Source organism: Oryza sativa, chromosome 1, assembly GCF_034140825.1.
Source record: "Oryza sativa Japonica Group chromosome 1, ASM3414082v1".
Taxonomy (NCBI): Eukaryota; Viridiplantae; Streptophyta; class Magnoliopsida; order Poales; family Poaceae; genus Oryza; species Oryza sativa.
Window position 1 is genome coordinate 32,276,937 of NC_089035.1, and position 13,279 is coordinate 32,290,215.

The 13,279-nt window shown below is 36.6% G+C and overlaps 1 protein-coding gene across 5 annotated transcripts; it reads right to left on the minus strand.

Moving 5' to 3' along the window:
• Nucleotides 1–501: 501 nt before the first annotated feature.
• LOC4325136 (uncharacterized protein At4g18490) lies at nt 502–13,066 on the minus strand. 5 transcript variants are annotated; one of them, XR_010737723.1, is made up of 18 exons: nt 12,956–13,066; nt 12,247–12,322; nt 11,861–11,981; nt 11,597–11,782; nt 11,270–11,482; nt 10,683–11,186; nt 10,253–10,435; nt 10,032–10,163; nt 9,396–9,575; nt 9,118–9,289; nt 8,275–8,339; nt 8,142–8,181; nt 7,747–7,905; nt 7,075–7,185; nt 6,909–6,986; nt 4,904–4,972; nt 1,623–1,745; nt 502–920 (listed from the first exon to the last, which is right to left on the minus strand). XR_010737723.1 is itself a non-coding variant. In XM_015766365.3 (16 exons), exons 2-16 carry the CDS (start codon nt 12,302–12,304, stop codon nt 4,967–4,969), a joined length of 2,208 nt encoding a protein of 735 aa, XP_015621851.1. In that variant the 5' UTR covers nt 12,305–12,322; nt 12,956–13,066; the 3' UTR covers nt 4,534–4,966. The 5 variants fall into 5 exon arrangements, 2 of the variants coding, with proteins under 2 accessions (XP_015621851.1, XP_066161707.1); XR_010737725.1 differs by lacking the exon at nt 1,623–1,745 and having other exon boundaries at nt 515–920; XR_001542549.3 differs by lacking the exon at nt 502–920 and having other exon boundaries at nt 1,526–1,745.
• Between the last annotated feature and the right edge of the window lie 213 nt (nt 13,067–13,279).

Genomic DNA, 13,279 nt, shown 5'->3' on the forward strand with positions numbered 1-13,279 from the left:
GACTTTGCTAGCGGTTTTGGCATTTCTCCGCCAGCAAAAATCATAGACCAACGCCATGAAAAATCGTTTTTCTAGTAGTGCCTTTAGCATACACATTCTCCATTGCTATATTAATTGTATTCTAATGAAATCCGTATCCATGCGGTTATATGATGATTAATTTGAGAAATTTTGGATTTCATTATATGATGATCAATTTGGGAAGAATGAAGTATGATCTAGCAGAGCAAACCCCAACGGTTAGAGTGGATAAATACTCACGCCGACGATAAGTAGCTATAGTTTTGGGGATCAGGGTATTTTCTTTTACGTCATACTTTTCATAATAATCATTAAACCATTGTACATTGTTAAAAAAACACTTTTACATTGCATTGTGTTTTTTTTCTAATACACAATGTATAAGAGAAACAGGATTTAAAATATTTTTTTAGGAAACCTGCATGTAGTTTATTTAGCTGTCGTTCTAGCATAGGCATCCACGCCATATCGATGTTGTAAAGTCTGATCCTTTAGTCATAAGTTGCTTTTTTTTAATAGAAAAAGGTCAGAGACCTGGCTTCTATTGAAAGCCCGAAGGTTGTGCTGGGAAATCCAGACATTAGTTTACAACATAGGGAGGGCGAGACCTCTAACAAAGTGCAAAAGGACTCGAGCAAGCTACCACCTCTAAGACCAACTCTAAGACAAAAGAGACAGTAGGGACTGCTGCTAAACATAGCAGACATCAGATAAGAAACACACAACCAAGACAAACCAAGACAGAAGACAGGCAGAACTGTGGCAACCAAGACAACTCTAAAAACAAGGAATCAACCTATCCCCAATCTATTACTTCCAGTATTAGCAGCAACGATCTTCATCTTCTCTTCTAAATCCATCATCCTGTCAGCTTCTTCAGCACGCCCTAAAATCTTCCACTGCAGTGAATAAGAAGCAATTCGAAAAGGAAGCATTAGGGGAGAGTAAACCAACTGGAAGATATAACTTTGACTGCATAATTCTTTGTATAAATTGAAAAAAATGTTATACAAGTAATTTATATATTTAAATGTAGCAAATTTCCAAAACTACATGACATATGTATCGCAAAATTACTGATTTAAGTTCCACTGTTACAAAACTACGTATTTAAGGTACAATATAGCATACAACTAAAGATTCGATTGTCAATTTAGCTATGAGAGAACCGCATATTTTAGATATTAGATCTTTGGCATTGTTGTTCTTATGGAACTTTTAGAATATATATGTAGTTTTGTGAAAAAAATATCACTAATTAAATATGTAGTTTCTTTAACCAATATTTTCATGTGTAGTCTTGTTATAAATTTACTTTTAAAGATATGGTTTTGTGATAGACATTCTTCTAAGTTTGTAGTTTTACGATAAATTTGCTTCTAAAATACTCCCTTCCTTTCATATTATAAAGCATTTGACTTTTTACCTAGTCAAACCAAACTTATAGAAAAATGTAGTATTTTTCAATACAAGACAAACTTATGAAAGTATAGTCAATGTTAGATTTAATAAAATTAATTTGATATTTTAGATTCTTCTATAAACTTTTTTTTGAGAATTACACAGTACAATGCAGACACTCACAACGCACGCACACTCACCCCTATGAACGCACGCAAACTCTACCCCTATGAGTATCTTCGAAGACTGGGCCGGCAAATCCATCCTATAGATTGATAAAGTCAACACAGACGCCTTGCTGTCGACGGGTACATCGCCTACCACTGAAAACACAAAGCCGTTAAAGCCAATTCGTTTTCATGGGGAGTCGAACACAGGACAATCAAATATGTACATTATAGATTATGTCAATATCCTAAATGATACGTAAAAAGAGAATAGGAGAGTATATACGTTATACTACATTTTCGTCATAAACATTTGTGTTTGGAACAAAATTTGGTCAAAATTGTAAAACTTAACATCCAATTTTATATCAGAATAAGCTTATAAAGTTTAATAAGTTGTGTTAGTATTCTTCAACACAAATTTATGCGCATATTTTCTATTAAAACTACGCCATTTGAGAAAGTACTAATTATCAAAGTTTCAAATTTTAAATCAAATCTTAATCATCTAATGTTTATGACTAGCTAATAACATGAGTTCTTTCACACAGTACCTACAAGTCCCAACAATTGGCACCATCGAGTACTAGTACCCAAGGTTTAATAAACCGTTTTAGATGGGGTTACGACCACCCCGCGGTTTGGCGGTTATCATTGGCACCATCAAGAACTATAACACAGGGCTTAATAAACCGTTTTGGATAGGGTTACCGTCACCTCACGGTTTGACGGTTATCACGGTAACCGCGAAAACCACACGGTTATCGTGAAGTATACCGTGGCTTTAAAAACTGAAAAGATTATCACATATAATAACCACAGTGACCGTACGGTTTTGTTAACCTTGCTAGTACCACTATACTACGACCTACAACACTCAGATCTTCAGTAAATACAACTATATATCAATCGATAATCTGTCATCGATTTTTGCCGACAACGGTGTATTGAAGATCTTTTCAGCAGATTGAGTAGCGCCATTTTTATTTTTATTTTTACCGTCAGAAAACAACCTTCTTCTATTAGGTGTTGTGGTGTAATATGCCTCTTATACTCACCGATAATGACCCAAAAACTTTATTTCCTTTCATCCATCAAATCTAACATAAAGGAGAGTCCAACGTTGGACGTAACGCACGAGGCAGGTTGCTTGGGCGTTGGCTTCCACAATGCATCAGGAGGGGGCAATGGGAGTATTCCGTTGAGAAATGTGGACAGATTTGAGATCAGATCATGCACGCAGCATCAGTTGCTGCAGGTTGTAACTCAAGCAGATTCGACTTTCGATCCACGAGAAGATTGCCAGCGTACGGTATGATTAAGTATAGCTTTAGTGGACCATTCGATATTTCGATTGGTAGTGCTGTTAGTGTGTATCTGGTTGTCCAGCCTAAGCCTCCGTAAATATCCATAACCTGTCTTCCACTTAATTCTCCCCCTCCCCCCCCCCCCCCCTTTTGTTTTTTATCTCTACTATTATAAAAATTGAAAATTGAAGATGTTTTTACCGGTATTTTGATACGTCATCTATGAGTCGGTTTTTAAGTTCGTTTGCTTTTGAAAATACATATCCGTATTTGAGTCAATTTATAAGATATTCACTTTTGGTAATACAGAAGGAATCATATAAGAAATCTATTTAAAAAAACTAGTATGCTAACTTGAAACGATCAGACTCCTAACTGCAGCTCATGATTTTCTAAAAATATATATATCCAAGAGATCTCACAGTGAATTTCATCTTAACTAAACTATATAACAATAATAAGATTAAAATAGATTTCACCCGTTACAACGCACGGGCATTTTTTCTAGTAATATTAAATAAAAGAACGTTGTCAGCTTTGGCTCTTATGTTTCCCAAAACAATTCAGATTATATTAAATAAGGGGACCAAAACAATGCAGATTATATTAAATAAGGGGAGAATATAACCCTATTAAAACATGGGAAGAAAATAAGGCCTGCCACCTGCCAAATATAGAAAGAAAGAAAGGGCATTGCAAGATATATGGGCTGATGAGCAGATTTCAATGTTAGCCAACTCCGCCACATGCAAAAATATGCTAACAAGAATCGGGCATTATTTTCATCCTCCAATAGAATACAAAACAGGCATAATAAGGGATTATTCGGTAAATAGGATTTTCATATAAAAATAAGAAAAATAAAGATAGAATGTCACGTGCACTCCATTCCTTATGAGTTTTCCCAAGAGGTTTTACTTCATGTTAAGAATCATATGAACTTAGTTTGTAAGACTACAATCCTTAGGAATTTGGGTGGATCCATTACTATGAAACGAATTATACATATAGAAAAAAAATCCTAAGGATTCAATTCCTATAATAATCTTATGAAAATCCTCTAAACCGAATGAGCACTAAAACTTCGTCCTTACTTGAGGTAAATATGAAATATGCATGATTTTGAGAGTTAAGGGGACAATACATAGCCCAAATTAATTGCAGGAATGAAAAAAAGACGTAATAGAAAAAACACATGATTCTGATAGGAATGGAAATGTAAAACAAAGGATTATAAAAAAAGGAAAAAAACACAACACAAGAATGAACGTTTGATTGGACCACAGAAAAAACATAGGAATCGGATAAGAGAGATAAACTCCAAGGAAAATTTCCAAGATCCTTTGTATAAACTAGGTTTGACCCAACCCAATCCATACCGTCCCTCCAACCAAACACATGCTTACAGTTTCATGGTTGAGTAAAAAAACGAACTAAAGCCTGGGTGTTCTTTCTTTCTCTTTCCTTTGTATAAAGGTAGACTACTAAAATGCCTAAATATACCAGTTCGTGGCACTAACGTACTAAAAGGCATAAGCAACAAAGCTAACCGACTTTAAATCCTACAAATCTAGGCTACGATGAAATGGGACGCTAGTCATCCAGCATCATTGTCTAAACTCACCATTACTGAGTAATTTTTGTCCATGGCATAAAACCGTATGCAATAGCACTTCTTCAATCGCATTTTGCCCAGGACAGACTATAGAGCACCAGGGATCAACAACAAGGGGTACTCTAGTCGTTCGGTCCACAAGGACACAGTTCACGACGCTACGAGCAATATCCACACAATTACGAACTAAAGTATGCGCACATGCCCCCCTTGAACCGTGTTTCTTTTTCTCTGCTCTTGGTCCAGTGGAGTCATCCCCAATTCCTAAGTACAAATTCCGCATACTTCCCAGAATAACAGGTGTGTAGCAACTAGGAAGGGTATTTCACAACCCGCTGGACTAACTAAACAAATGCCTTCACAGGAGCAAATCATGGATCGTACGTTCTTACATTGCATTTACAGTACCGGTGTTCTTCCTGGGTGAAGCACAGTCACTCCATTTTAGTCTCACATTAATGCTGCAACAAGATAAAAAGAAATTGAGTTAGCTATGAATGATGAGGTTGAAGAAAACTTCAGTCATGAAAAATACTGGTTTGGTTCAGAAATTCGTTGCTTGAACTAACAGAGTGTAACTACTTCTACGAGGATGCAATTTTGATAAAATTTATCAAAAGTTGTGCATCCATTTGGAGCAACATAAGAAGCACTGAATCAATCCAAAGTGAATATACAAGGAAAATTTGGCAAAAATTTCGAGCCTTATGAATTGATCGGTCCTGATGATAACTCCATCTTGTACAACTAGCTCCATGAAAGACAATATCGACGAGTAAGTAGTTAGAGCTAACAGCAACCATAAAGATGTCCTGGGACTCCAGCCAATCAATATTTAACCTTTTCCATCTTAAACAAGAAAATAAAGTAGTCTGATAAAGTGATAAAGGGTGCATGCAAGGAACATCCAAATGCTGTCCAACACAGGAATTATAAAAAATCACTTTGCATGTAGCACACACAATTCTACTAAATAAAATAATATCCTTATGGACGAAATCCTGAAATGCTAAACTAAATGAGCAAGTCAGATAGAGAAGTATGTTGACTTAAGAATCCGGAAACAGAAGTGTCAACATATGCTGGCGTTGACAAAACTTCTATGAGGCTAATAGCTCACAAACCACAATTGCTGTTGCTCAATTAAAAAAATGCACATACAAATAAAAGCCATCATGTGTTTCATTTTATTATTGTAGTCAATGAGACTATCTTGTCTTTTGAAAAAAATATATATCCCAGTCGATGAGAAATATGACAAGTTGGGTAATACGAAGTTAGGTGGCACTAATATAACACTGAAAACACTCACTGTTCAATCAGAGATGATAAGAAACTAATATACAATGCATACATGTATAGGAGACATGGGAATGGCCAATGGGGAAATAGAACAAGAGATGGTGCCATAATCCTTATGGTAGTTGATCACACTATAAAGGTCTAGCACCTCTTATGAAATATGACAGATAGATCATCTAAGACAAATTACAAGAATATTTAACTGAGGAAAGCACAGTGTTTCATGCTAACGTATCCACTTTTATTTTCAGTTCTGATGCTTCCATTGAACTTAGAACTGAATAATGTAAAAATCCAAATCTTTTTTTTCTAAAAGCATAGGAAATTAGCATTGCACTACTAATATAGACAAAAATCATGCATTTACTACGCTAATCACTTCCCGGTAATTACATGAATATAATCTTCCCTGTATGGCTACTTGAATACAAACATGGATAGTACCCTGAATCTTATTGTAGAACATGAATCTGAATATACCATTTGTTCTATATCTGAGTGTTCTATATCTCAAACCATCTAACCCACTATTCCACTAAGGCCTTTTTAGGATGGGCTTATAATACAAGAATTTCCACACTTAATTCTCTGGAGGAGCTGGTGCAAGGTAAAGCGTTTGGTTGAATGGATTGAATATAGGAACGGAGGATCCTGAATGAGATACTGAAAAGAGGGAATTAGGCCTCTAAGACAGTCATTCAATCATTTTGCTCAGACACTCAGGAATCATCATACACAATGGCCCCTTCAGAGATGACTATTATTGAAAATCAAGAGTATCTCTGTTATGAGCGGTTGGTGTGATGCTCATAATAATCTCCATGCAGATAATGAAATGCAGCAATCTCCACACCAAGATAGGGCATTACTATCCATCACCTTATCTTCTTCAAGTGATTAGGTATTGTTTTTCAATTGCCATCTGAAAACTCTCTCTACAGTAAATAACTAATGCAAATCATAGTAGGTTTTACTAATAGGATTTTCAACACAGTTAATTTAGAAAATATCACTTCCTCTTTTATCTTCATGTGGGAATAATTATGTTAAGGTCAGTCACAGAGATCGAGAAATGGGATGAGATTGATAACTTACAGCATCAATGGCACTAATATCCTCGAATAAAACCTTCTTGGATCTCAGATTGCTAGCAAATTTCTGAAGAGCACAAATGTTAATTATGGTTAAGGAATAAAAAGTTTAATATTAATAAATGTGAAAGTGCAGTGATTAACTGCTAAAAAAATAAGCAGTAGGATATTTTATCCTCAAACATTGGATGGTTTAACATCAGCATTGTATTGTTGTTAACAATAGCCCGCACTGCTAGCTCTTTGGCTTCTTCATGTTTCCTTTTCAACGAAATGCATAACTGCAGAGTAAGACAAGCAAGTTAGAATATTTCTCATGCCATCAGGTGGTGACTTAATTTAGACTGCCTACATGATGACATCTGTATATCAGCATTATGGTAAAAAAAACAGGTCAGCTAAAGGAAAATAAAATAAAAGGCAGCCGCTCCAGACCAGGAAATTACATCTAAAGAGTTCTGGCTACAACAGTAAAACATTATTTCATAGGTTTGTGTGAAAAACTTAAGTGATCCAAAATCCAAATTTGAATTACGCATATATCAGTTAAAAGGTGCATAAGCCTCTGAGCAAACTTAAAGAGAATCATGTTGACAACAATAAGACACAATCTGCCCATATATATTGCCACTTGATTTAGATGGCATAGCTGTGAAGTGCTACTTTGACAAAACTATAAGGAACTATAAGAATTGGATTCAAGCTAGTGCCATCTGATTTCATCAAGTCTAATACGAGCACCATGCAGCCCCACCTCTTTTTTTCCTTTCTGCAGAATAATCGCTGCATTACGGTGTGAACATTCAAATAAGGATAATAAAGCATTGGACAGATTTACTCACATCTTCAAGCTCCTTTCTACAAGCCTCAGCTTTTTGTACATTTACATCATTTTCTAACAGCGCAGGCAACTCTAGTTCAGAAATTTCCCCCATCTCACATGATATTGCTGAAGCAATGGCATTATCCATGCGTGCTTTTGGAGTTCCACTTCCTGGAATCTAATAAGTGAAATCAAGAAAGTAAGGATATGAGAACAGCTCAATACAACCTGGTTTCAATGGCAAGTCATTTCATCTTTCCATGGTCTCAAGGTGAAGCATAACCATTGACATTGTTTTTGTTTCTGATTTAGATAACTTATAGAATGGTTGACTGCATAACACATCAGCCTTCATAAATTCAGTTATGGCGAAACAAAATATATGCAGTAATCAGATATATTCATGGCACTTACTGTTTTATTTCCCAACTCTGAAACAGTTTCTGGTGATGTTCTGCATGGTAAAATAAATCTATTACTTCCAAAAGAGAGAACTAGAATATTCAAGATACATTTTTATGCATTAAAATGCAATCGAAACAACAACCTCACAGCTGGAGATTTCATGATGTGCTTCAGCATAGCAGGAGCTTTTGGATCTGAAGCTGATTCCTGAGAAGGCAAATTAACAATATGAACAAACTACAAAAAACTAACAATAGCGAATTCTCCTAAAAAAATGTACATAAAAAATTGTATTCTTTTATCAATAGCTTAGTAAATTTGCTGCAGATAAAAACCTTGCTTAAAAACTGACTTTTGCAGGATATTTCATTTATCAAATCAGTCCATTAAAACCCTGTGAAACTGTGCTTAAAGATGAACAAGTAAAAAACTACCACCCGTAATATAATCACTGACTCAAAACAGTACAACTTAAATGTTACATCTGTGGATTAATGCTTCATGCTTTTAGGATTGGACAATTTTAACACGTCTGTTAACTTGATAGATTAGTTGATGACAGAAGTCAGTAGATGTCATAGAAATTTTCTATAAGGGCATGATGGATTTCTTCAGTATGACATGGAATTTCATAAATTAGGAATTTGAGCTATTACATATGGTCTACCACTCTTACCATGAGTGGATATCGTCTTCTGCATGTACTTTTTAACACTTGGTATATCCAGGGTGAATTTTTATGCCGTGGAAGGGCATAACATTCCTCACAAACTTTGATATGAAATAAGCACATACAAAGTTACAAACAACAAACTTGATATGAATTGACAAATCAAATTTTTGAGTCTGGAAAATGTAAGCTTAAGAAAAAGTATTAGTTGTAATCCTCAGATGAAGACAATGAGGGTTAAACCACACAGGGATACAAGCAATAGGAGAAAAAGGAAATGATTTTTTAAAACATAATGTTGCACCAGTGAATAACCTTAGGAGTCTTTTGCATCATGGATGGGCTAGGCAACACATATTTTCCTTCACCATAGGACTTTGGGTTATTGGATGTTGTTACAGGGGAACCCTTCCTCCCGCTCGTTTCCATCATATCCTTCTCCAGAAGCAAGTCAGACTTTGAACTTATGGTGCCTGCTTTAGTAATTCTACATTCATATAGATGATTTCAGTCACTTCTTATGCAATATGTTTAGAAAAACACAGTTAATAGTTCAAATTCCTAATTTATGCAATATGGTAGAGATACTATACTTTGCTGCTTTCAGTTGAGAAAGTGGTCTATTGTCAGCTTTAGGAGTGCCTTTTCCTGCATCAAAAACATTGGTACTTCCCAAGAGTGACCGACTCGCAACGGTCTTATGTCCATTGCTATGTGCTGGGCTGCTAGGAGCATTCAGTGTAGAAACATTGCCTGTGCTAGGAGACTCAAGTCTGGGAAAAGGAAGCTTGTTAACCATCAATGCAGTGGAAGGATCAAGGGGATAAAATACGGTAAATATAGAGCATTCTGCTGTACTGGAAACAAGAAAACAAGTAGAATGGATGCAGTGCGCATGCATTCTATTCAATACACCTATTCCAAGTGCAAACACATCCACCATGAAAACATACTAAAAGTATGTGAGGTATTTACAGTTTCCATGAAATACGCTAACAAACACACCAAACCTTTATAGTGGGTTTCTTGTGAATTGATTTTACTCAAGTTTATACTAGACGGGACACAAAAATTATCAAGGAACTATCATGTCCATGTTAAAATGTTAGATCAGAATTATGAAGAAAACATAGCAGTATTGTGCATACATTAAGTAAACACCATTATAATAAAGTTTTTGAACCGACACATTCCTGATGTTGCAAGGTTGAAGGGCAGCAGTTTCTTACCTAAGTTTGGAATTCTTATGATCTTTGGCATTCATGGAGGTGGTCAACAGCTCATGTAATGCTGGCTTGCAGAATGTTTTTGACGAAGCAATTTTAGGCCTTTCAGATCTTGCATTAGCTTGTGTGCTTTCCCTGCATTTTATAAAGCACATTCATTATTTGATACAGTATTAACATTTTATGAGTACATGCTAGCCATCAATCTGTCTACAGTCTACTACCTTTTCAACTCAGTAGAATGTGTATTCATCTTTTTTACCATGTTATTGGCACTACTTAATTGATTTAAGGTTGTTTCAGAAGTTAGTTGAGGAGGCCTGCTTGCTTTAACAATTGAAGACTGGGGCGGAAGAGACAAACTCCCTGCTTCATTCAATGATGCGGGTTTGACATTTCTCATATCCCTGCATGATATTTATCATAATAGTGTCACATGGTAACAAATCACTGTACAAAATTACATCTCGGCTCACATAAAGGAAAAGAACTCCCTTGTACAAGCAGAATTATGATATGCTACACTTAATCCTACATTACTGATATCTGATTTAAGATACATTATCTGTTAATGAAAATAATCACTGGGTAAGCACTGAATGGAAGAATAAAGGTCTTATGTTGTTAATAAAGAAACTTATAGCAAAGACAAACCTCTGCATTGATGAAGAGAGACTCTTTGGACCTGAAGTCCCCTTTTCAGCCTTCTTTGTTTCACATGATGTTTTCTTCAGAAGCTTCATTGAAGTTCCTCTAAACCTTTGGTTATCAGGACTTTGTGCATTAAGACATGCACTTTCCCCCACAATCTCATTCTGGTCATTTTGGGAATCTGATTGGGCCGTCAATTTTCTTGAGATGGAGGGGCACGTGGTGCTGGTGTTCATGAATTGTGAACTAACTGATTGCCCACTATCATTATTCCCCCTTGATATATGAACTTTACTAAGTTCCACCAAAGGAGCTTCTCTACAGTTCTCAGCAACTGCTGTTGTAGTCACGTGTGTAGGATCTTCACCAGGTGTAGAACTGCAAGGAAGATTCTGAGAAGGCTTGTTAACAGCTGCTCTTGATGGGTGTGTCTCATTAGATTTCTCTTCATGTGTATCAGTTGAGAGCAAATCTACTTTATTTTGGTCCATTCTTGCAGGGCTAAAGCTGAAAAAATCATGCATACCGTCAAATGAGTTAGAGGAATAATGTTTGAAGCTGCACAGTTATCGTTCTTTACATTACCCTACCTTCCCAAATGAGTAGGCCTCAGAGTACAAGCATCATGTGTTTGCTTTTGTTCCTTACTAATGTTACCTCCCAGAACATCAGAGCCCTTAACTGAAAGACCTTTTCTTGGATCCTTGTCACCCTCTGAAGAGACAGGGTTGACCTTTTCTACAAATTTACTCATACCATTCTCCTCAATTCCCAAGTTAGCATCAAGATTGAACTTGCCCAGCCTTCAAGTAAACAAAACAAAGAAAATGAAGCAACTAAATTCATGATTTTGTGTCATATTTATTGGTCTTCACCAATATAACTTACTCACTAAAATTATTCACTGAAAAACTTACTCATTGAAATCAAAGGAAAAGGAGAAGTTGTCCTTTTCAGTCCCTTTTATCCCTTCAGAAAGATCGTTGCCATTTGAGTTGTTGGGCTTCACCTTTTTCTTGAGAGGACCAGAGAAATCTAGATCAGACATGCCCATTTTAAATGACGACAATTTGTCAAAGGCTCCATCAAGCCCAAAATCATCCCTGATAAAAGAAACATACTGTCATTCCCAATTACTGCGGCATCATATGCTAAAGGAAACTTTCAAGCCTAATACTCACAGGTTGTCAAAGCTGAATTTCTTGCTATTCTTCGGAACTGACTCAACGTCAAAGTCAATCGTGTCATTTCCTGATTTTGGTAATTTCCAAGATGAAAGAAAATCATTGCCAAAATCTTCACCTGCGGACATTAAAAAGCATTCACCATTTCAAGTTGTTACGATGGAAAAGGAAGAAATATTTCCTACCCTACTGCACAAAATTAAAAAAAATATGCATTTCATGAGCAACATATGTAATTTCCTGCAGGCAGTCATATGTAAGTACAATGAACTTGATTCAAAAACAGTTACATACCAGGAGTATTCATCTTACATGAATCAGATAAATTTGATTAAGGTGCAACATAAAAGCAACAAGGCATATGATGCTCTATTGTATCATACCAAGGGATGAACTTTTAGCATTTGCAGTAGATGCGGCTCTTTTTCGTGATTCATCCATGGTGCCAACAAGCTTGGGCTGCATGCAATAGGAAAGGATATAGGTAACCACTAATAACACAAAACAGAAGTGTGACTATAGATTCAATTTGGTAGTTATATGATCGTTAGATACATGCAGAACGTCCAAAAAAAAAATTGTACATGTTGATGAAACTATATCCACCTACACGTCACTTAAAACTTGACAAATCACAGATGAATTCTAGAACAATATGAATTATAGATGATCAAATTTTCAATAAAACCTTCTTCTCTCTAGAACAATACTTCTATTCAGATAACACTATGTAGCTCTGGAGAACAGAGGGAAGGGAGGGAGGGGGGGGGGGTAGTTTCTCAGAGAAACATCAGGGAAGGTGTCTGCATGCAGTGGCGGATCTAACATGGGACATCGTGGTTCAGTTAAACCCCCAAACTTTTGGGGAACAAACAAACTGTTATGAGTATTAAGGTTAAAGCAAATTTCTAGAACAGAAGCTAGGGTTAACGCAAATTCGAGAAAAAAAGTGCGTGGGTAGAGGGAGATGGGAAAGAGGATGTGCATAACGGATGCGGCGGAAGCAGCAGGACGAACGACGGCGACCCTGCTCGCTCGCTCGCGCGATGGATGGGGATCGGCGCAGACGGCGGTGGCGGAGGATGTACTCACCAGGATGCGGCGGAACCGCGGAAGCAACAGGACGAACGACGGCGCCCTGCTCGCTCGCGGTCAGCGGAGGCGGAGGCGGCGGCGGCGGCGGGCAAACTGACGACAGAGGCCAACTACACGTCAAAATGGCGAAGGTAATTTAGTAATTCCGCCACCCGGATTGCACATCCCATCCCCACACTACCAAACGGTGAAATTTAAAAAATGGAAATAATCCCATTTTTCAAACGGAACTTCTGAGCTGAATTTTTAAGACGGTGAATTTTATTTTTATTATTTTATAGGGTTGAAATGGTGGATAAATAGATATGTTTGGGCAATGCC